The sequence below is a fragment of the Diabrotica virgifera genome, chromosome 4 (assembly GCF_917563875.1).
Source record: "Diabrotica virgifera virgifera chromosome 4, PGI_DIABVI_V3a".
NCBI classification, from domain to species: Eukaryota; Metazoa; Arthropoda; class Insecta; order Coleoptera; family Chrysomelidae; genus Diabrotica; species Diabrotica virgifera.
Window position 1 is genome coordinate 28,325 of NC_065446.1, and position 25,320 is coordinate 53,644.

The window sequence follows — 25,320 nt, forward strand, 5'->3', positions numbered from 1 at the left end:
AGATGCTATAAGACCAGATACAGAAAACATGGAAACACTCATAAAGAAACGTAACTAGAAAGCAATAGAAAATTTTAAAGATTTGTTTACGAAAACTAAAGATTGGTTCCCACATCCCGAAATAACCAAAGTACGTGCCTCCTAGCGGCGGGATACGGGCAACAATACATTGGCTTATAGGGCAGTCCTTACAGTAGGGATCCTGGCCTATACAGAAAAATGCAGGCGGGTGTGGGGTAATACTGCACTTTGGTTGCATTGGTGGTGTATTGGCTAAACGTGCAGGGCAGGGTATGGTGCTGATAGAAAAGGCATTCAGGCATCAAATATCCAAAAATCTTTTCAGGCCATAATAATGAAAAGACCTTCTCCAAACGCAGTAAAAACTTATACTGAAATGATGGCATCTCCTGAGGTAAAATGTTCCGGAAGTAAAATGAGCCTCCGTTCGGATCTCCGGGTGAGGACTATCTCAGGGGGAACACCATTGCAGGTTAGAAAAATCAGGATAGGGTCTTGGAATCTTGGTAGTCTTACAGGTAAGAGTCTGGAGTTAGTGGATGCGCTCAAACGAAGAAGAGTTCAAATTGCTTGTATTCAAGAAACTAGGTGGAAAGGACAAAGGGCGAAAGAACTAGGTGAAGGATACAAATTGTGGTATGTAGGGAGTAGTAACACTAGAAATGGAGTTGGTATAATTGCTGATAGTGAAATGAAAGGTAACGTAGTAGAAGTTGTAAGAACGAGTGATAGAATGATGTCAGTGAAATTTGTAATTGATAAAGAGGTATTGAATGTTGTTTGTGTGTATGCTCCCCAAACAGGTCTGGGTGAGAATGAAAGAAGAGCTTTCTATGATCAATTAGGAGACGTACTGAGTGATATTCCAGCAGAGGAGAAAGTTATAATAGGAGGTGATTTCAATGCACATGTGGGCCAAACCAAGACAGGATATGAAACAATACATGGGGGATTAGGCTTTGGAACTAGAAATGAAGCTGGAGATGACATGCTTGAATTAGCAACAGCATTGGATATGGCGATTGTTAACACATTCTTTAAAAAGAGAGAAACTCAACTTATTACCTACAAAAGTGGACAACATCAATCCCAAATAGACTACTTCATGATAAGGAAAGAAGACATACGTGAATGCAAGGACTGCAAGGTAATAGTGAGTGAGACAGTAAGCCAACAACATAAGCTGCTTGTTCTGGACATCGAAGTAAAAAGCGAAACTAAACAAAAATATCGGAGAGGACCACAAAAAATCTAATGGTGGCTGCTGAAAGATGAGAAAGAAGGTCTATTCAGGAGAAGAATAGTAGAAAAAATATGTTGGAACATGAAAGGAAGCCCTAATACAATTTGGAGAAAAATGGCCAGTAGTATTAGAGAGACTGCTATTGAAATACTTGGGAAAACGTCAGGAAAAAAGTTTGAGGATAAAGAGACTTGGTGGTGGTCAAACGAAGTACAAGGAAAAATAAAAGAGAAGAGAAAATTATATAAAAAGTGGCAAGAAACCAGATCCGACACAGATCTTCAAAACTATATGGTGGCGAAAAAGGAAGCGAAAGTAGCAGTAGCAAAAGCCAAAGCAGAAGCGTATTCAAACCTATATGATCAACTTGATACCAGGGAAGGCGAAACGAAGATATATAAAATAGCCAAACAGAGAGCAAGGAAAGCAAAAGATTTTAATCAGATTAGATGTATCCGAGATGAAAATAATAAAATACTAGTTCACGAAAGGGAAGTCAAAAAGAGATGGAGAAAGTACTTTGACAGCTTATTAAATGAAGAATTTGACAGACAGCCTGTAGAGTCAACGGAGACAGTAGCAGCAATGGTCACCAAAATAACCAACGAGGAAGTGGCTCAAGCGCTTCAAAAAATAAAGAAAGGAAAAGCGGTAGGACCAGATGATATTCCTGGGGAAGTATGGAGAGCATTGGGAGAGACAGGAACAAGGTGGCTAGCAGGTCTATTTAATAGAATTATGGAAGTCGGACAAATGCCAGACGAATGGAGAAGCAGTATACTGGTACCTGTTTACAAAAACAAGGGAGATATACAACAATGTACAAACTACAGGGCTATAAAACTGCTTAGCCACACCATGAAAATATGGGAAGGAGTAATTGACAGACGGATACGTGAAGAGACTGAAATATCCGAGAATCAATTTGGCTTTATGCAGGGTAGATCAACAACAGATGCAATTTTCATTATAAGGCAGTTGATGGAAAAATACAGGAGTAAAGAAACAAACGCTCATATGGTATTCATTGATCTTGAGAAAGCATATGATAGAGTTCCTCGAGAGATTCTGTGGTGGGCACTCAATAAGAAAGGAGTCCCTGGTGAATATGTAAAGATTGTGAGGGATATGTATGAGGGAGTAACGACTAGTGTTAGGACAGGTGTGGGAGAGACTGATAAATTTCATGTGAAAGTAGGATTGCACCAAGGCTCTGTGCTTAGTCCGTATTTATTCTCATTAGTTTTGGACCAGATAACAGCGAAACTACAGGGTAACATTCCATGGTGCTTAATGTATGCTGATGATGTCGTGTTAGTAGGAAATAGTGAAAGAGACTTAGAACAAAAACTGGAACAGTGGAGACAAGCTCTGGAGGAAAAAGGTTTAAAACTTAGTAGGACAAAAACAGAGTATTTGGAATGTTCATTTAAAGATGGAGCTACTACAAATAAAATGGTATCTTTGGATGGTGAAATGATTGTGAAAAGCAATAGTTTTAAGTACCTAGGATCGGTATTACAGAGTAATGGAGAAATAGATGGAGATGCATGCAGTAGAATTAGAATTAGGGCTGGATGGATGAAGTGGAAAGAAGCGAGTGGTGTGTTGTGTGACAGAAAAATTCCAATGAAGCTGAAGGGAAAATTCTATAAAACAGCCATAAGACCGGCTATGATGTACGGAACTGAATGTTGGGCAGTGAAAAAGAAAGAGGAACAACGAATGCATGTGGCGGAAATGAGAATGCTTAGATGGATGAGTGGAGTGACAAAGAAGGATAAAATTAGAAATGAGTATATTAGGGGAAGTCTAGGTGTGGCACCAATTGATGCCAAAATGAGAGAGCATAGGTTAAGATGGTTCGGTCATGTTCAACGTCGAGACGTTAATCACCCAATACGAAGAATAGCTGAAGTGCAGATTCCTGGAAGGAGTAGGAGAGGAAGACCAAAGAAGACCTGGGGGGAGGCGATAAGGCAGGACATGTTGGTAAAGGGGATTAACATTGATATGACCCAAGACAGAATTGTGTGGAGAAATGCAATTAGGGAAGCCGACCCCGCATAGGGATAAGGCAAAGAGAATGATGATGATAATAAATTTGTGTTACAATGAACAAAAGCAAATGTAACACTGTTTATAGAATAGAATATCTTTATTAATTCATTTAGATGATAGTGTGATATACTGCCGTGCTTAGCGAAAACACTGTATCTGCGGAGACATCACATATGAGTAAAATCGATTTTTGTTAAAGTATTCGTATACATTTACACAAGATGCGGTGTAATGTGTTTAAGGTTTAACTTACGTCATTTTTAGTAAGCAAATAAGACATATATGCACATTTGGGTTAGAAAGAAGTAAAAATTTAATTTTTGCAGATACAGTGTTTTCTCTAAGCACGGCAGTATAGGACAAGCCATATATGTAGTTACATAGAACATAATCAACAAGTCATACAGGACAGTTATATAAAACATAATCAACAAACTATAAATTAATAAAAAAAGATATGCAATATAGTGTCTCTGAACCCGTCGGTCCTCATTCCTTGTAGTCTTTTATTAAGTCAAAGTAATCATTTAGGTTGTAAACACATAATTCTATCAAGCATGTTTTTAATTTATTTTTGAATATTATTTTCATTTCTCATATCAAGTGGCAAACAATTGTAAAATTTAGATCCTGTAAAATCAGGACTAGTTTCAAAAAGAGTTGTGGAATGTTTACATACGCTTATCATCCTCCCGTGCCTTGTCGGGTAATCATGATAGTCAGAGTTGAGAGTAAAATTTTGAAATATAGTTTTAACATGAATAATGCACTTATAAATGTATAAAGCATGGAAAGTCAGTCTGTGATCAATAAAATATTTACGACATGATTGTCTATTATCGATAGATATTAAATATCAATCTAATAATTCTCTTTTTAGTTACAAAAACTCTAGAAGAGTTTCCCTACAAGACAACATTATAGGCTATAATATGACTCATATATTATATGAGTAAACCAATGCATAGTACACACTTATCAATTGATTGGTATTAAATAGAGTTTTCAACTGAAGGATCGCATACTAACCCTTATTCATTTTTTTGCAGACTTTAGTAACGTTTTCATCCCTTGTCATATTACTTTCTAGAATGCTACCAAGAAATAATGTATCACTAAAAGGTATTTCCTCAGAACTAACTGTGATCTTATAATCATGGGATGGCTAACTGCACGAGTAGCACTACATACAAATAGTTTTCTTTGCATATACCATTAAAGAGTTCCTTTTACACCAGGTTGTAAATTCCTGTGCTACCAAGTTCATTTTGGATATGAGTTCCGACTTCAGTTGACGAGTCAACTACAATAATTGTTGAATCATCTGCATAGAGAACTGTATGATCTGCAGTTAAAAAATTTATCAAATTCATCATTCATCATTCTCTTTGCCTTATCCCTATGCATGGTCGGCTTCCTTAATAATCTATCTGCATTTCCACGTATAAAATTTATCAAATAATTGACATATAAAAGAAATATTAAGGGTCCTAATACGGAGCCCTGTGATACACCTTGATCAAGATTAAAAACAGATGACTTCTTATCGATTTTTACTAGGAATTTACGATATTGTAAGTATGACCTTAACCAGTTCAAGAAATGGCCCGAAAACCAAGGGCTTCTAATTTATGCAGTATAATGTCAATGTCAATTGAGTCAAAAGCCTTAGTTAAGTCAAAAAAGAGTGCACCCACATATCTTTTTCGATCCAAAGCAGCGTGGATATAATTAAATAATGAAATAGAAGCACTTTCTGTAGATTTGTTAGGAAGAAACCCATGCTGGCATTTATTTAAGATATAATGTTTGTTCAGAAAACTTAACATTTTATTGTAAATACAATTTTTGATAATCTTAGAGAGTACACTTGTTACAGTGATTGGCCTGTAATTATCAACCAAACATGGATCCCCTTTTTCGAAAATTGGACTAACTACTCCCGTTTTAATATCACTTGGAAACTTGCCATCCTTGACAGATAGGTTGATGATGTGAGACAGAACTGGAGATATATATGTACATCATAAGTTGATTGAACCTCACTTATCTATATACAATAGTGCACACAAAAAAAGTTACAGCCCTTTGAAGTTACAAAATGAAAATCGATTTTTTTTCGTATATCGAAAACTTTTAGAGATTTTTTATTGAAAATGGACATGTGGTATTCTTATAGCAGCAACATCTTATAAAAAAATTAAAGTGAAATTTATGCATCCCATAAAAACTTTATGGGGGTTTTGTTCTTTTAATCCCCATTATTAGTCTTTATATATTTAGTATTAATCCCCATATCATTAGTTAAACACAATGTTTTTAAAACTTTTTTGCCTCTTAGTACTTTTTCGATAAGCCAGTGTTTATCGACATATTTTGAATATTTGTCGAATCCACCACGTATTTGTATATGGTTAAGTACGATTAAAGAGACCTGTTAATAATCTGAAAATTTATTTATAATTTGCATTTTTAGGTATATTTTGAAAAAGAAGCCACATCTCGATAAAAGGTGACTTGCCAAAAAAAGACTAAGAGGCAAAAAAGTTTTAAAAACACTGTGTTTAACTAATGGTACCACAATAATAGTTTAATTGGAACGTACACAAACGTTTGGGGGCTTTAAAGGAACAAAACCCGCATAAAATTTTTATGTAAATATATTAAAAAAAAATACTAAGAGGCAAAAAAGTTTTTAAAACGTTGTGTTTAACTAATGGTATCACAAAAATGAATTAATTGGAACATACACAAAAGTTTGGGGGGGTTTAATGGAACAAAACCCCATAACATTTTTATGGGGTGGACAAACTTCACTATAATTTTGTTTTAAGATCTTCCTGCCACAAGAATAATACATGTCCGTTTTCAATAAAAAATCTCTAATAGTTTTCGACATATTAAAAAAAATCAATTTTCATTTTGTAACTTTACAAGGGCTGTAACTTTTTTTATGAGCACATTTGTACTAAGGTAAGTTAGGTTCAATCGAACTATTTTTGACCCCAGAATGTGGTATAATTTATGACCAATCTTTTCGGGACACCCTGTATAATTAATAAGGTATTACCAAAGTAGAAAGTAAAATAGTTAATTACTAATTTATTAATCATATTTCGTCACCATTTTGATATTTTTTTTGCTTGGACTATAGTCATTCAGCCAGTCTCAATCAAAAGTAAATGTATTAGCGATATTAGATATTGTTAATTAGTGAAACATGGTTATTATATTACAATTTTTTACTTCTTATTTTACCTACTCATTACAGCTAATGTACAGTTACGTTCACTGAATAGTTTACACTTTAATTTTTATATTGTAATACTGTAAAATTGCAGTGTCGTACGGATTTGATAAATGTCAAAGTCAAAAAATCTCAAAAAGTCAATGCTTGTCAAAAATTTCGTGAGTGTTGAATAATAAAATAAGAAACTAAACCATATTAAGACCGTAATCCATTTTATTCAAAAAAACTTCTTTCTATATTTTCCATTTTGATAAATTTTGTAAAATTTATTTTTGTTATTTTGATTTTTTAATTTTAATCAACTTATTCTAGGTACACCACTGGCAACGTCACTTTGATGCAAGAGGTGCGTTTAAACGAGGTAAAAATTTTAAAAATCGGCTCCTAGATAAGCCAACCTGTAAACTATTCACTGGCCGTAACTGTACATAAGTACTATGTTAATAAATAATATAAATATATTATACTTAATGTTTATCAAGAACACATAGTGTATACATTTTACAAATAAAAATATTAATGTTAATATTTAAAATAAATGTATTCTTTTTTGTGGTTTGTTTTTTTTTTGTCACTACGATAAGATGTGATCTTATTTTGACACATCTTATTTTGATATTTATTTGTAATAGTTATTTTATCAGTGGTAAAAAAGACTTTGAAAGGTCCTAATAAAAAAATTTCATTTTTGACTTATACATACTCTTAATACATAGCACTATAGAAATAACTTTGATAGGGCTTTTCATCGATTGTCATTTGTTTCGAGCTTCTGTCATGTGTCACATAATATTAATATATCTACGACATACGTCTTTGATTTGTATCATTGGTATTACCAATAACGTATGACGTAGATATATTAATATTATGTGACACATGACAGAAGCTCGAAACAAATGACTGTGAATGAAAAGCCCTATAGGAGACTTGTTTTGTATCCTTTACCTTACGGATAAAGTTGGCCTTTTGTATTTTATAGTTAAACATTAAATCTGGATTACCACTAACATTTGTTAGTCAAAATAAATCTTTTAGCTTTTTACTAAGCTGAAGAATTTCAGTATTGATCCAATTTCTGTTGGTATTATTAGTTATGCGTTTTGATATTAAAGAACATGTTGTATCAATATGATAGGAGGCAGAGTTCAAAAAGCTCTATATGCATCATTTACATCACCTTTAAACTTATTTGTAGTGTCTAGTTTGCCTAATGCCGCACTAATATATACATTCATGAAAAACCACAAACTGTTGAACTAAACAATATGAACCTTGAAGTAACTGATCATACAATGTTTTTAGGTGTTCAAATTGATGAATTTTTAAGCTGGTCAAACACATAAAAGAAACTGCAATAAAGTTTAGCACATAATATTTCTGATCCAAATTTGGCTTATTCATAAATAGGTAATTTGTAAATAGGTCCTTGGAATCCATTCTAACAGAAAATATATTTACGAGAGAAGCCAATTATTCTAATTTCACTAGAACTGAAAAATCATGTGAACTTGTGAACGAATATCGGTTTCCACGTGTATAATAATAAGATAAACCATAAAGGCATAAACCCCTTATAAATTTAAAATATACCGATAAATTTCTGAGGTTATAGTTATGACAAGTTGACATGGTCGCTTCTTGACCAATCGCAAGCCTAAAATTTGTGGCCAATCATAGCCTTGCGAAATTTCTTTTTTCGTGCCACAGACTCTAGTGTTTACGGACCCCTTGGCTAATTTGGGGTATTCTGCGCGTTTGCACTGTAAACAGTTGGCATTGTGCGGGTAGTCAGTAGAGAGATATCGCAAAGGCAAACGTTATTAGTGTGTCAAGACGTAAATAAGGGATAACGGTGTATTCCAACACAGGCATCAACAGAGTTATCGCAAATGTTCTGGGGGCGGGCCTTAACGTTATTATGACAACCGACTTTTGGGATTAAAATGTAACCTGGAAATTAATGTTGAATAATAATTGTTTTTTATTGAAAAATGAATTTGGATATTGAGCAGGTTGACATGTATTTTAATTTTAATGATTTGACAAACAATAAATATAAATAATCAGTATCAAAATAATATAAAATATCATAACCACAAAAAGTAGTCTATTGTAGACAAAATAAGAACGCAACGTATTTCTCAACACAAGAAACAAGATGATTCACAGTTTTTAGTTTATAAAATTTGTATTCTATAAATTATTTTTATGTTTCATCCCAAATGTCAAATTAGCGTTAACGTTATTACCGTCCCTTATTTCAACCTAAATAGCGGGACACGTTATCCGGTATTAGGGAGTTTTTGTTGCTACGTAACGTACGCATCTCCGTATACGTAAAGCAACTAACGTGTCGTAGAGGATGAATGTTAAAATAGGTAGTTTTTGTAACTGCCTTAACGTAACGTAAAGCAAATCGTAAAGTCATTTTTAAATTCCGTTGACATTTAAAAAAATAAAACAATGTTCACACAATATACAATTAATATACAAATGTAAAAAAAGATAAATGAATGATGAAATTGTATGGTTTTAATTGCTTCTATTTAAATATAAAAATATTATTTTTCCTTAGGTTAAAATTTTTTTATTTTTGTTTATACCTACTTTTTAGTTGTAAATTATTGTATACCTACATCAGAATTCCAGTAGGTATAATGTAAATAGTGTGGTAATATTTATTTGAAAATTTTACTGAAACTAGGTCATTTGTTTATCTAGTTATTAATTGTGGTGATCACTGTATTTCTTAAATTATTACAAGATTTGTTTGTTTTGCTTTATTAATAGACAACTTAAAAACAATAAAATTTTAAATCTATTATGAAGTTCCAATTTCCAATTACAAACAGAATAATTTTACTCAAATAGACTAAACCAATAACCAATATAACCTTAAAATGTTTATAAACGGATAGTACGCTGATGAAATGTTTATTTGGTAGGTAATCGGGCAAGATCCTCGTGTGCATTCGGTGACTTTCGGCTCGATAGGGATGCGTATGAACCTAACGTACCAGCCCGTAACCTTAGGTAATACGTATCGCGATACGGGAGTTCAACCATTAATGCGCAAGCGTATATGTCAAAAAGATGCGTTACGTTTACGTATTTGTGTGCACAAAAACTCCCTATTAGCGTAACATTCACTCTGCGCTTGCGTACATGTCAAAATAGCGTATTCCGCTATTAGCGTGCGATAAAAATGCATTTGCGATATCTCTCTAGTGTTAAACTTCTCATTTAACGTGTAAAGTTTGAGATCGTCAAATTTTAAATTGAACTGACAAATATGGGTCGAAAGAAACTCACAAAAGAGGAGAAGGTTCGTGCTTTAACATTACTGGAGAGAGGAGACTCTGTAATTACCGTAGCACGTGATATTGGTGCTTCAAGAGGGGCTATTTATCAACTGAAACCTTGCAGCCGAACGTTTCAGTTGATAAATAGCCCCTCTTGAAGCACCAATATCAGGTGCTACAGTAATTACAGAGTCTCCTTTCTCCAGTAATGTTAAAGCACAAACCTTTTCGTCTTTTGTGAGTTCCTTTCGACCCATATTTGTCAGTTTAATTTAGAATTTCACGATCTCAAACTTTACGCGGTAAATGAGAAGAAGTTTAACACTGACTACCCACACAAAGCCAACTGTTTACAGTGCAAACGCGCAGAATACCCTAAATAAGCCAAGCGGTCCGTAAACTACAGCTAATTGCCGTCGTAAGTACGCTATCACCCTCCCCTACCCCCCACCAAGCGCAGACAGAACGCATGCAAATTGTCTTCAAATTTGGTGATTTATTTGGCAATGTAAAGATTTTTTTGCCGGCACTGTACATTAGAGCATGTGATTTTCGATTGCGCAAACTTCCAGATACTGAATCAACAGTTATATAAGAATTCAAAAACAGTAGGAGTTACTCTGCCCACCAATTTAAATTCCATTTTATGTACACGAAATATAAATTTGTATAAAATTGTTTATAACCACTTAAAAAATATGAAAATTGATATTTAAAAAATACATATAAAAAAAATTCAAAAAAAAATATATAAAAAAAACAAAAAAAAAGAAAAAAAAATAAAAAAAAAGAAATAAATATTAAAAAAACAATACAATAAAACAAAATAAAAAAAAAACAAAAAAAGCAAAAAAAAAATCACAAAGAAGGCCTAAACCTCCGAGAGGTTGAATCGAGTTTAGGTCTTAGCGCTGAAAAAAAAAATATTTTAATATCAATTAGTGGTTTAGTATAAGTATTTAATAATAGTGTTTAATATTAGTATGTATTTTTAATGTAATGTATGTAGTATATGTTTGTAATTATTAAAATATAATGTATATCAGTTAAAATTAGGAAATTGTGTCTATGAAAATAAAAAAAAATTGAGCTGGCCAATTGGTTCAAACCAAGGTCATACATCTAAACACACACACACATAGAAAAATAAAATGGAACAACCACATAACTAGAATGGGGGAGACACGTGTGGTCAAAATAGCAAGAGATAAATTACTAATCGGTAGAAGAAGTATCGGCCGACCGAGCAAAAGATGGAGTGACAACCTTCCGTAGAGGTATCAATCCGCCAATGAACAAACAGAATTGCTTATAAAGAGGAAGAAGAAGAAGAAGAAACATAAAATTCGTTCCTATTCTCTTACCTCAGGTGGTTCGATCGCACGCTCGACAGCCTCCGACATCAAGAAGAAAGAAATAAAGAGCAAGAACAGTCCGTTCACGAAGCCAGCTATAATTTCGGCTCTCACATATCCGTAAGAGTACCTGTCGTTCGCTTTCCATTTAGTGATAACAGATGCCGCTAGTCCTGCAAGCAGGCCAGTGCAGTCGAAAAACATGTGGAAGGCATCGGAAATTAAACCTGAAAAATAAAGGAATATAAATATGCTAATACATTACGTTACATAGATGCTACATACTACCTAAATGAAAATGAATACACGAACCCTGTACCATTAAAGAAGGGGAGTCAAACAGGGAGACACTCTATCACCCAAACTGTTCACCTTAGTTTTAGAGGACGTTTTTAATGTCCAGTTGCACCAACACATAAACGATTGATTTGGATTGCCAGTGGCGTAGCTGACAGACCCGCAAGGCGGGGGGTGGGCCCGACGTTAGGAGGGGCCCCTTAAAGACTTCAAGCTTAATACTTCCACTTTTTTTAAAGAAGATCAAAATATATTTCCCTAATAAGCATCAAAATAGGGAATTTGGAAGGAAGTAACGAAGCAGGCAATTGACGTAACTCTTATATGCTCTTTCCGGGTGCAATTTAGCGTTTAGTGGACATATTGGTAGTTATTAGATGAAAGTGAATCCCAAAAAGTTAATTTTTTGTCGGTGGTTCTTTTACTACCTAAATGTGATCCTGTTTTAGCTAAATTAATCGATAAAAACAATAACTTAAAACAAATTACTTGAGCCCCCAAATACAAAACGAAGTTATAAATTTGCTGGCTCAAGAAACTGATACCACTCAAACTTGATACCACTCAATATATTTCAAAACATGATCAGCTTATGGTAGGGGAGCGGGATCCCAAGCGGGATTTTTGCAGTTACTCGAGCGCGTCAGATTATCATATCGGGAGAAACCTGGTACCCTGCAGATGTACCTCTACCACATATTGGCTCTTAACACAGGGGTATTCGTTAAGGGGGGCCCGAAAAAAAAAATCTATCCTTAAAAATACTCGAAATTGTCAGATTAAGATAAGGTAAGTTAAGTACATGCAAAAGAGTGTATATTTCAAAAATCTGACGAATTGAGAGGGGCGTAAGGAAATGGGAGGGTCAAAAAGTTTCACAAAAAAAGGGAATATTTCGTCAGAACATGACATGGGGAGAAACCTTGCTCCTCCATATATTAGATCTTAATAGAGGGGAGTTCGTTAAGGGGGTCCCAGTCCCGGAAAAAAATTATATCCTTAGAAAAACTCTAAATCGTCAGATTAAGATAAGGTTAGTTAAGTACATGCAAAAGAGTGTATATTTCAAAAATCTGACGGTTTGAGCGGGGCGTAAGGAAATGGGGGTGAGCCACAAAGTTTCACAAGAAAAAGCGTATATTTCAAGAAATAAACGTCAGATCGAAAAACTAAAAAATTCGTTTTCAATATTTTTTAAAAATCTATTGAATGATACCAAACTCGACCCGAGACGGAGAGGGGTGGGGGGTAAATTAAAAATTTTAAATAGGAACCACGCGATATATCACGAAATAAACATCACATCGAAAAACTGCAAAATATACGTATTCAATATTTTTGAAGAATCTATCGAATGACGCCAAACATGACCCTCTACGGAGGTGGGATGGGGGGTTAATTTAAAATATTAAATAGGAGCCCCCATTTTTTATTGCAGATATTGGATTCCTTACGTAAAAATAAGTAACTCTTATTCGAGACATTTAATCGGAAAAAACGATTGTTGGAAATGGAAAATTAAATTAAAAAATGGAAAGTCCCCACTTAAGTGCAAAACTTTACTTAAGTTTTTTTGGTTTTAGGACCTAATCTTCACAACCCAATAAGTCTCCATAACGCTCGAGTAATTGCAAATTTAGCATACTTTCCTCCCCTACTATCAGTTTTATTTTCCGGTACGTAAAAATAAATTGCGATGAAAATAATTTACCTTCCAAGCAGAAGTTGTTGAAAGTTTTTTGGGATTTATTCGCATGTTAGACCAAAGTGTCTTGTAAATAAAATTTTAAAATGTATACAGTCAAAGCACCTTTCGGTACACAACTGCAGAGGAAAGGGGTATGATGGGACAAGCGTTATGAGTGGTGTATATTCAGGCGTACAAAGGCACATAACTGACATTGAAAAAACAGCGTCCTATGTATGTTCATTGTGCATACCATAATCTGAACCTAGCGTTGAGTGATGCCGTTGCTGGTGTACACAGGAGTTGTTTTTTACGATATAATTAAGAGATTATATGTTTTTTGCGCAAGTATTAAAAGATGGGATGTACTATTGTAGTATGTACTATTATTACTTTGGATTCATCGCCAACACTTAAAAGATTATGTGAAACCCGGTGGTCATCCAGACGTGGTGCTGTTATGACTTTGCTTCGAGCTTTCCGACAAGTAATGAAATCTTTAACGAAAATTTCATTGCTATCTAAAAAACGATGAAAAATTAGAAGCGTATGCATTATTAGAGCATATATATAATTTTGAATTTGCCGTTAACATTACTATTCGATCTAAAATACTTGACTTTATAATTCTATCATTAAAACTTTTGCAATCTGAAACGGCAGAGTTAACGGCCGCCCTTCAACTTTTTGAAAAAATGTTATAATCTTTGAGAAATAAGAAATTCTTTTTCCGAAACTTTAGCAGAAGCAGCAGGAACAGCAGAAGAAGTGAGGTATTATACCGGAATTTAAAAATAAACCAATAAAACGTATAAAAATTTTTACAATGGGCTCAGCTGCGACGAAAAAATAACTTGTAGCAAAAATAGTTTTGAAGTTCATGTTTTCAATGTAAATTTAATTATAATATTGCAACAACTTACTAATACGTTTGTCGTATTAATAGACATGTATATAATAGGTTTTCATGTCTATTCCCAAAAATCTATTAACACTAACTGATGAAGACTTATAAAGAAAGGCCAAACGTTGTCATTTACACATATTTTAGTAGTTATACTGTTATTAGTTGTCGTTATGTTTATAATACGGGGGCCCACAAAAATTGTCGCGGGGCCTCCCAATCTTCAGCTACGCCACTGTGGATTGCCCGTTTATTTTAAAATATAATTGTCAATAAACTGTCAAATTAAAAACAGAAATTTTAATGATTCTCCCAAAGAATATTAAATTTTATTTATTTATTCACGGGCAAGCCCTATTCAGATATAAATGTTACAGTGTTCTAAATTTTCATAATATAACATAAATTATCATAATATAACATAACAAAGTGGTTTGAGAAAAAAATAATTCTATGAGTAGTACAGTTACAAAAAAGAAAAAAAATAAGATAACATATAGGTCAGTACAATTACAAACAAAAGATAACACATAAATCAATTCAGAAATGTTCCAAGGTAAGTATAACGTTTTTGAGTTATTTAATACATACAGGCCATGTAACACTAATCACAATACAAAAGTTCCGGCCGAAAGTATTAAAAAGTTAAAAAGTTAGGGAAGAAATATGATTTTTAAAGCGGGAAACTGATATATTAAAAATTTCGAGGTTATTTAATGAGTTAGCTAATCGAAGAGTTCTAGGAATAAATGTGTTGTAAGAATAATTGAATCTATGAAAAGAAACATAAAAGGTTTGCACCTGCCTAGTCGAACGACTGGGGACAAATAGAGATATTTTGGTGGATATATCTGGAGATATCTGGCTCGGAGCAGTTACACAGCCCGTTGATAATTTTAAATAAAAGTATTAAGTCTCTTTGTTTTCTGCGTACCTCAACCTCAAGAGGAGGTAAGTTCAGTATGCCCTCTAATGCAGAATAGGCGTAGAATACATGCATCTTAGTGGCAGTATATCTCAGAAAATTGTGTTGGACAGCCTCAAGTTTCAGTTTATGAGTAAAGTAATAGGGGGACCAAATTGTGGAGCAGTAATCAAAATGAGATCTATTTTATATTTATTAAGCGCAACAGGCCTTGTAGGCCTAGGGCTAAAATGTTTACATTTTTGATTACATAAATAATATAATAAATAACTTACATAACTTATAAAACTTGTAAATTTTATTTAAATACACTTCAGTCTTTTTATACACTCCTTCACCACCTCTCTCCATCTCCTTCTGTCCAATGCTAGTTCTTTTCATCTCTCAATGTTACTTTTCTTCAAGTCTTCATATACACTGTCCTTCCATCTTTTCCTTGGCCTGCCTTTCCTCCTCTTTTGTATTGGTCTTCGTGAGAGGAGTACCATTTTTGGCATTCGTTTACTTCCCATTCTCTCTATGTGCCCCAAGTATCGTATTCTCTGTGCTTTGATCGTCGTCGTAATCGTTGGCTCTTGATATAGTTCTTCCAATTCTTTATTGGTTCTTCTTCTCCACTGACCTTCTATTTTCACACCTCCATATATTGCTCTTTGCATTTTTCTCTCCCATCTTTCTAATAGGTCTGTTTCTGACTTTTTGAGCACCCATGTTTCACTTGCGTATGTTACTGTAGGTCTGATAACAGTCTTATAAATTCTTTTTGTTTTTCTTGATACGTATTTGGATTTCAATAATGTGCGTAATGCTCCATATTTTTTATTTCCTTTAGCTATTCTTGCCTTTATCTCCCCTTCTTCATGACCATTTTCATCTATTTTGGCTCCCAGGTAAATAATTTCTTTGGCTCTTTTGAACGAGTATGTTTTTTCTCCATCTATTTGTACTATGATGTTATTCTCTTTTTCTTTTTGGATCTCTCCCATTATCATGAGGGATAATGGGAGATATAAATGAGATCTAACCAGGGAGAAATAAAGGGATTTAATAGCTGAGATGTTAGTAAAGTCTCTGGTGGTTCTCTTTATAAAGCCAAGCATCTTCATAGACTTCTGTATTGTACTGGAAATGTGTGATTTATAGCTAAGGGCTGAGTCAAGGATCACACCTAGATCCTTAGTTTCAGAGGCAGAATGTAAGGTCAGATCATTTATACTATATTCGAAGATGATTTGATGATGAGTTCGATAAAAACGAAGAATATGGCATTTGGATGCATTCAAACACATACCATTTTGCATATACCAGTTAGATAGGCGATCAATATCACCTTGTAGACTAAGGGCCGGTTGTTCGAACGCTAATCAAGAATGATCATTATCAAATAATTAATTACTGTCAATGTCAACTTTGTTTGGGTTGTTAAAAAGTCTGTGGAGTCTATAATCAATTAATATAACAATCATTATTAACATAATTAATAATAAATCTCATAATTGTAATTAATTATGTTTTCAGCAACCCAAACAAAGTTGACATTGACAGTTTTGGTGACAGTAATTAAATATTTGATAATGATCATTGTTGATTAGCGTTCGAACAACCGGCCCTTAGTGAATCAGCCTCACATGTGATTATTTTAAAACATTTTAAATCATCAGCGAATAACAAAGTTTCACTTACTTGGAAACAGGGTATTAGATCATTGATAAATATATTAAACAACAGAGGTCCCAAGTGTGATCCTTGTGGTACACCTGAGGTAACAGAGATGGTATGAGAATAGTAATGATTAACCCTGACAATTTGAGATCTTTGCGTAAGATAGCTCTTGAGCCACTTCAATATAAGGCCATCAACTCCGTATAAGTAAAGTTTATGAATCAAGAGCTCATGATTAACGATTAACTTAGGGACCGTTCAAGTATTACGTAAAGCAGGTTGGGGAGGGGGGTCAAAAATCTTCAAAAATCGCGTTACGTAATACTTGAACGCTCCCTTTGTCGAAAGCTTTGGAAAAGTCAGTATACACAGAGTCAACTTGTAAACCCCTCTCAAGAGCATCTGTCAAAAAATCAACATATGTTATGAGACCCAATTCTGCTGATTTTTTGGATGTAAATCCAAATTGTTGGGCCCCTATAATTGGCGAGCAGTCATAACTTAAATAATCGGAAATAATGCTCTCAAAAACTTTAGGAATAGCACTAAGAATAGAAATGGGACGATAGTTACCTATATCCGATTTTCAACCTGATTTATATATTGGAGTGACATAAGTGTTTTTCCAGTAGTCTGGAAATTCCCCTGTTAATAGAGACTTATCTATATAAATAAAAATGAATGTTTGTATGTATGTATGTATGTATGTACCTTATAGACTCCCAAACTATGCATTTGATCGTATGATGACCTTAATCAAAGTTGTTGTGCATGAACCCGGGATGGTTTCTGAAGTGGTACGGTCTACCTAAGTGAAAAGAGGCATGCCCCCCGATATTTTTTTAAATTTTTTTGGACAAACTCTTTTTTTTTAATTTTACACGATGTAGAACCAAAATATACATACAATCCTAAATTTTCACTTTTTATCTTCCACCGTTATTTTTTAATAGCCATTTAAATATTTTACATCTATAATATATAAAAGAAAGTCAAGTTATGTTAGTTACACCATTTATAACTCGAGAACGACTAAATAGTTTTTGATGAAATTTTACACGTGTATTCTACCGGACTGGGAATAGGCATAGCTCTGTTTTCATGCCAGTACGTTATATGGGGGCTTGCCCCCCCCCCTGATATATTTTTAATTTTTCGACAAACCGTTTTTTCTTAATTTTGTATGATGTAGAAGCAAAAGATACATACAATCCTAAATTTTCACTTTTTTATCTTCAACCGTTATTTTTTAATAGCCATTTAAATATTTTACATCTTCTATATAAATAAAAATGAATGTTTGTATGTATGTACAGTCGGAAAAATGAAAGAATACCCATGAACGATCACATTAATCACTTATTTTGTATTTGCTGTTTTCTATAAATAGCAAACGTTTGTTATAGAAAAAGATAGCAAATACAAAATAAGTGATTGATGTGATCGTTCATGGGTATTCTTTCATTTTTCCGACTGTATGTATGTATGTATGTATGAACCTTATAGACTCGCAAACTATGCATTTGATCGTATGATGACCTTAATCAAAGTTGTTGTGCATGAACCCGGGATGGTTTTTGAAGTGGTACGATCTACCTAAGTGAAAAGGGGGCATGCCCCCCCCCGAAATTTTTTTAAATTTTTTTGGACAAACTCTTTTTTTTAATATTATACGATGTAGAACCAAAATATACATAAAATCCTAAATTTTCACTTTTTTATCTTCCACCGTTATTTTTTAATAGTCATTTAAATATTTTACATATATACAGGGTGTAACAAAAATACAGGTCATAAATTAAATCACATATTCTGGGACCAAAAATAGTTCGAATGAACCTAACTTACCTTAGTACAAATATGCACATAAAAAAGTTACAGCCCTTTGAATTTACAAAATGAAAATCGATTTTTTCGAATATATCAAAAACTATTGGAGATTTTTTATTGAAAATGAACATGTGGCATTCTTGTGGCAGGAACATCTTAAAGAAAAATTATATTGAAATTTGTGCACCCCATAAAAATCTTATGGGGATTTTGTTCCCTTAAACCCCCCAAACTTTTGTGTACGTCTCAATTAAATTATTATTGTGGTAACATTAGTTAAATTCAATATTATTAAAACTTTTTGGCCTCTTAGTATTTTTTTGATAAGGCAGTTTTTATCGAGTTGAGGCTTATTTTTCAGTATGTTTACATAAAAATTTAATGGGGGTTTTGTTCTTTTAAACCCCCCAAATGTTTGTGTACGTTCCAATTAAAATATTACTGCGGTACCATTAGTTAAACACAGTGTTTTTAAAACTTTTTTGCCTCTTTGTATTTTTTTGAAAAAGCACCTTTTATCGAGATGTGACTTCTTTTTTAATATGGTTCAATGACACGATTAAGGTGCAAGTCCAAGATTCAAATTCATCTGAGATAAAATTGGGACTAGATAGGCTCTCTTCAAACGTAAGTGAAATATCTAATCAAATGAGTAATCTTTTAAATAAACTACCTGCTATACCAACGAAGAAAGATGTATCGAAGAGAGACATTGTGTATGCCACTTCAAGTACTCAAACCGAAGACACTCAACATTTCGAAGCTAGTCCAGTCACAAAATCAAAAAGTGCAGAAGATAAATGCCACTTTGTCGTTGTTAGCAACTTAACCCCAATTTACACTCCTATTCAAGTAGTTCACTACATTAAAGAGAAGCTAGGTATCAAGGAATATATAAGATGTTATGCCCTTCTTAAAGATGCCAACACAACAACAGGGTCCTCATTCAAAATAGGTATTAAGTCTAAAACATCTATTGACTTATTATTTAATAAGGAAATTTGGCCACCTGGTGTAAACATTAAATGGTCTACAGAATCCTCATGCTCCGAACCAACAACTTCATCTGAGGCAAATATGAAACCGAAGCATATCAGAAGCCCAGTTAGCTTGGAAAATCCAATTACCATTCCAAGTAAAAACAAAAATGAAGTTCAAAACACAAATATACTTACTGACAAGCAGGCCATCGAAATTTGCAAATCTAAAGATCCGTTCCGTTCCCAAATTAATTTCATTAAGAAAGATACTTTGGAACCATCCATAAATTTGGATCCTTTAACACCACCAAGAGTTAGATTAACCAATAACTCAAACAGTCGATATCTTCTAGCAAGATTAAGGGAACCGGATATATTAAAAGCAATTAAGCTACATCTTGCTTTCCTACACGACCAGCCTGCCTCAGTATTTTGTGATGGATATACCAACACCAGTGTGAAACTATTTTTGGCTTCCGAAGGACTACCTACCAAGACTGAGGAACTAAGAAAAAATTCTTCTAGAATTTAATGATGCCTATGGAATTGGTCCAGCTGAGGTGGAAGCTGATCTTGTTGCTTATAGGTCCTTTCTAAGTTCAGAAAGAATCATACATCTACAAAAATCAAGGGAATGTCACCGAAATTATTATTTTACTAGCTCTCCGAGACGAAATTTTTAAATAACACGACGTGTTCTGAGGAACTAGAAACCTCGAATAATTTTAGTGATGACAACTTTAGTATGGTTCTGATTAATATTCGTTCTATAAGAAATAAAACTGACGAATTAAGTATTTTTGTTTCTGGAAGAATTAGGATTTCCCCCGATAGTTGCGGTTACAGAGCACTGGCTTGAAGTCAACGAGCCTTTTTTTGTAGAAAATTATACCACAATTGCTAGGTATGATCGTCCAAGTTCAGCTCATGGAGGCACCCTAATTCTTTCTAGAAATAATGATTTTTCTCTGATTACAAAATATGACTTTCTGTTAAATGAAGCCTTCTTTGAGTTTTCCCTAGTTTATAATAAAAATCTTAATCTTTACATTATTTGCATCTATAGATCACCTGACTCCCCTGTGGAACTATTTTTTCAGAACCTGCTAAATTTGTTAGATGACTTGCCTCATAGAAGCAGAAAAATTCTATGCGGGGACTTCAACATTAATTATGATGCTGCTTGTGCTACCCAAATGTCCTTGGTCAACATATTTGAATCATATGGTCTCTCAATGCACGTTAATTCTCCTACAAGGATTACAAAAACTTCATCTACCATAATTGACTATATTGTCTCAGATTTCTCACCCCTTGATGTCTGCTCTACAATTATTAATGCGGGATTATCAGATCATGAAGCAGTATTTACGAAGTTTAACATCTTCAGCAAACCCTCCTCGAAAACCCGACGTTTAGGTAGGATTTTTTCCGCTCGGAATTTTCATAAATTTCAAAATTTATGCTTAACTTCTGAGTGGCATTTTCCTTCTGCGGACGTGGACTATAATTTCAACGATTTTATAGAAAAGCTTGTCTCTATCTTCAATAAGGCATTTCCTTTAATTTCAATTAAGCCAAAACATCACAAACCCTGGGTTACAAAAGGTATTCGCATATCAGCCAAAAATATGCGCTCACTATTGTATATCAAGAAATTTGCTACCAACGTCTCTGTCACTCAATATATCACCAAGTACAGGGTAACCTATCTAAAACTCATCAAATCAGCTAAAAAAGCCTACTATCACAAACGTATGGAAAGCTCTAAAAGTGTCGCAAAAGAAACTTGGTCCATAATAAACGATCTTCGAAATAGAACTCACGCAGTTCAAACATTTGCCCTTCCAGACCCAGAAAATCTAAACGAATATTTCGTTAATGTGAGTAAAAATATAACTTCTACTATTTTGCCACAAAAAGATCCCATTTCCTATCTCCCCAATTCAGGAGTGTTCTCGAATTCATTCTTTTTAAGACCAATCGATATATCTGAACTGATCCAAACTATCAATAGTATCAAAAGCAAATCATCCTGTAGTACTGATGGACTATCCATAAAAATCTTCTCAAATCTCACAGAAAATGTGTTGGAAAACCTCGTCTCACTAATTAATGATTCCTTTGAAAGAGGCAAATTCCCAGAGTGCCTAAAGATAGCCATTATTATTCCCCTTCATAAGGGTGGTGAAAAATCTAATGCTTGCAACTATAGACCTATTGCCTTACTACCGGTACTTTCAAAAATTATTGAGAGACTCATAAAAACCCGTCTTATGTCCTTTCTCATTGATAACAACATCTTATCCCAAAATCAATTCGGCTTTTTAACTAATAAATGTACCACTGATGCCTTGTTTTCTGTGTTTCATGAGGTTTACCAAGCACTAAACAATAATCTTTATACTGCCACTGTTTTCTGTGACTATGCCAAAGCTTTTGATTGTGTAAATCACGACATTTTGATTAAAAAACTAAATTTCTATGGGATTCGAGGTATTTCTTTGAATTGGTTCCAATCTTACTTGAATAATAGGAAACAACTAGTTAGAGCAAATGATACTGACTTTAGTCTCAAAAACATTGTATGTGGAGTACCACAAGGTTCAGTATTGGGTCCTCTACTGTTCCTTATCTTTATAAATGACATCACTAACTTAAAAATCAATGGAAAAATTTTTCTTTTTGCTGATGATACCAGTATCACTTGGAGCAACTCAACTATTGCATCTCTTCATGCAACTATAACTTCTGATTCGCTTACGATAAAAACCTGGTCTGACTCTAATTTACTCTCTTTTAACGTGGATAAGACAATAGCATTATCCTATAAAAGTGCTCTTCAACCCCTGCTTGTTAATAACAGCCAGATCTCTACCGTTGATTCTGTAAAATTTCTTGGTATTTTTTTAGACAGCAACCTCAAATGGTCCCTTCATATCGATGTGTTAAGTAAGAAACTCGCCTCAGCCTGCTATGCTATAAGATCTGTTTCGAAAGAACTCAATTTAGCATCTTCTAAACTAACATATTTTTCTTTGTTCGAGTCTCATCTTCGATATGGTCTTCCTTTTTGGGGTTCTAGTACAGCTGCCCAATTAGATGTTATTTTTAAATTACAAAAAAGAGCAATAAGGTATCTGTTTGGCCTCAGAAGAACAACACATTGCAGAAGTTACTTCAAAGATCACGGCATTTTAACCCTTACATCTTTATATATTTTAGAAACTGTTTGCTTAATTCGTAAACCCATGCATGTCTTTTCAGCAAGGCCCCGTCATGACTACTCCACCAGAAATTCAAATTTTGATGTCTATTTACCGATCCCGTCCTCTGAGTTAGTAAAGAAATCTATATTATATTCCGCAAAAAAACTATACAACCATCTTCCTTTACAACTCAAATCTGCAACATCTTTCCCCAAGTTCCGTAAACTGACAAAAGCTCATCTATCTAAAAGACCATATTATTCAGTAGAAGAGTTTCTTAATGACTAACTAAGAAATTACAGTAATGTACAAGTAACCAAACTTATCTATATTTGGGTGTCACATGCAGCAGCTTAAACTTATTAGTTCCTATGTCTATAAATAGTTTACTTTGTTGTATATTCACTTTGCAATTTCTGTAAATTGTTGCAATATATCGATTTTGTTTTTTTTTCTTTACTTTATTAACTTATATTTTGTATTTATGTATATTTTTTTTATATTGACGATTTATCAAATTTCAGAAAATTGTATTTGTTATTGTTATTGTTAGATATTATTTATTTATTTTTTCTGACTTTAATTAAGCTTTGTCCATAAAATTTGTATTTTCAGTGACAATAAAGCATATTTCTATTCTACTCTATTCTATTTAAAATATCCCTAAAAATGTAAATCATAAATAAATGTTCATATTATTACCAAGTCTCCATAATCGTACTTAACCATATACAAATATGTGGTGGATTTGACAAATATTCGAAATATCTCGATAAAAACTGACTTTTCAAAAAAGTACTAAGAGGCAAAATAGTTTTAAAAATATTGTGTTTAACTAATGGTACTACAATAATAATTTAATTGGAATGTACACAAAAGTTTGAGGGGTTTAAAGGAACAAAACCCCCATAAAATTTTTATGGGGTGTCCAAATTTCACTATAATTTTTTCTTAAGATGCTACTTCCATAAGAATGCCACATGTCCATTTTCAATAAAAAATCTCCAATAGATTTCGATACATTCGAAAAAATCGATTTTCATTTTGTAACTTAAAAGGGCTGTAACTTTTTTTATGTGCACATTTGTACTAAGGTAAGTTAGGTTCAATAGATATATTTTTGGTCCCAGAATATGTGATTAAATTTATGACCTGTATTTTTGTTACACCCTGTATATATACAGTACGTAAATCGTTCAGCTGGACATAGGGAATATACATTGAGAAAATTGTGGCAACTGCGCTAACCTGTGTTAGTTGAAGCTTTTGTTCGAGTACAAGTTGCTGGTGCAACAAAGCTGTTAGAACGAATAGAATGAGTGAGTTTTGAAATAAGGCTGTCCATAAATAAATCAAAAACAAAGTTTATGATTAATGAGTTAATAATTTTACTTTAAATTTTAAAATATTTTTTATTTAAAAACCAATTTCAAAACTAAACAGTTTTCCCAATTCCGTAAGCCAAAAATATTTAGCTACTACATGGTCATATTTTGACGTTTATTTATGTCAGTCGAAATAATTTGTCAATTTTGAGATCGAGAGAGCTCAGTTGCCACAATTATCTCAATATAAAACAATGTAGGTATTTATGTATCTAAATTATTTATGTATCTAAATTTATTTCCGCTCTAGAATACGAACAAAGTTTAAATGAACTAAAAATTGAACAGTATGGTCCTTCTCAGAGGCATTTTTCAGTATGTCACAAGTGACCGCAAAAAAGGTAAGTCCGTAATAATACACATTTATAACATTTATTATAATCTGACATTTAAGTTAAATGTGACAGTTGTCAGAATCGTAATCAGCCAAATATGAAAAGGGTATTGCAGTTTAACTCTTTAATTTGCAATTTGGTATAAAAACAAATCAATTGTGTTTATTGCATTTATAAAATGGTATTTTCTTTGATTTGTAGTCTTATAAATTGTACAGATTATAGTCGTATATATAATTCGTAAATCATTTTTTGTTCGATTATAGCGCCATCTATCAACAATTAGAATAAATGTTATAAAAAACTGTGATCACGGACGTACCTTTTTTTCTGTCACTTCCAACTTAATGCGTTAGAAAGAAATCGAAAAACTGTGATGCACTGAAAGATGCCTCTGAGAAAGAGTATACATAAGTGGCAAACAACCTCAAAATGGTCATAGAAGATATAGAAATAGTGTTGATAGGTTATTGCGTTTAATAAACAATTATTATGAACCACAAATTAATATCTGTGATTATATACGTGGAATATCACATAATTAATTTGTCCTATTAAACGTACCTCTCTTATATACCTACAAATTTTGCATTATTGTGAATAAATATTTGGACATATAATTTTCTTTTTTATTCGAGCAATTTGTATTTCGATCAATTTTTATATCGAGCAATTCATTTTCGAGCAGTTGATTTTGAGTTATTCGAGTTATTCTAGCAATTGCGTTCGACCAATTGATCTAGAATTAAAATTATGACACATTATTTAATTATAACACATTATCTAATTATGACACATTATCTAAGGTGCAACGAAGTTCACCGGGTCAGCTAGTTAAATATATAAAAAAGTGGGCGTGATAGAATGAAGC

The 25,320-nt window shown here is 33.3% G+C and overlaps 1 protein-coding gene across 1 annotated transcript in view; it reads right to left on the reverse strand.

Moving 5' to 3' along the window:
* Window positions 1–25,320, reverse strand: part of LOC114324374 (zinc transporter 7-A) — a 64,734-nt gene that overhangs the window by 23,056 nt on the left and 16,358 nt on the right. Inside the window, exon 2 of the mRNA XM_028272190.2 lies at window positions 11,245–11,462. Coding sequence (XP_028127991.1) covers window positions 11,245–11,462 — 218 coding nt within the window. The remainder of the gene's footprint in view (window positions 1–11,244; window positions 11,463–25,320) is intronic.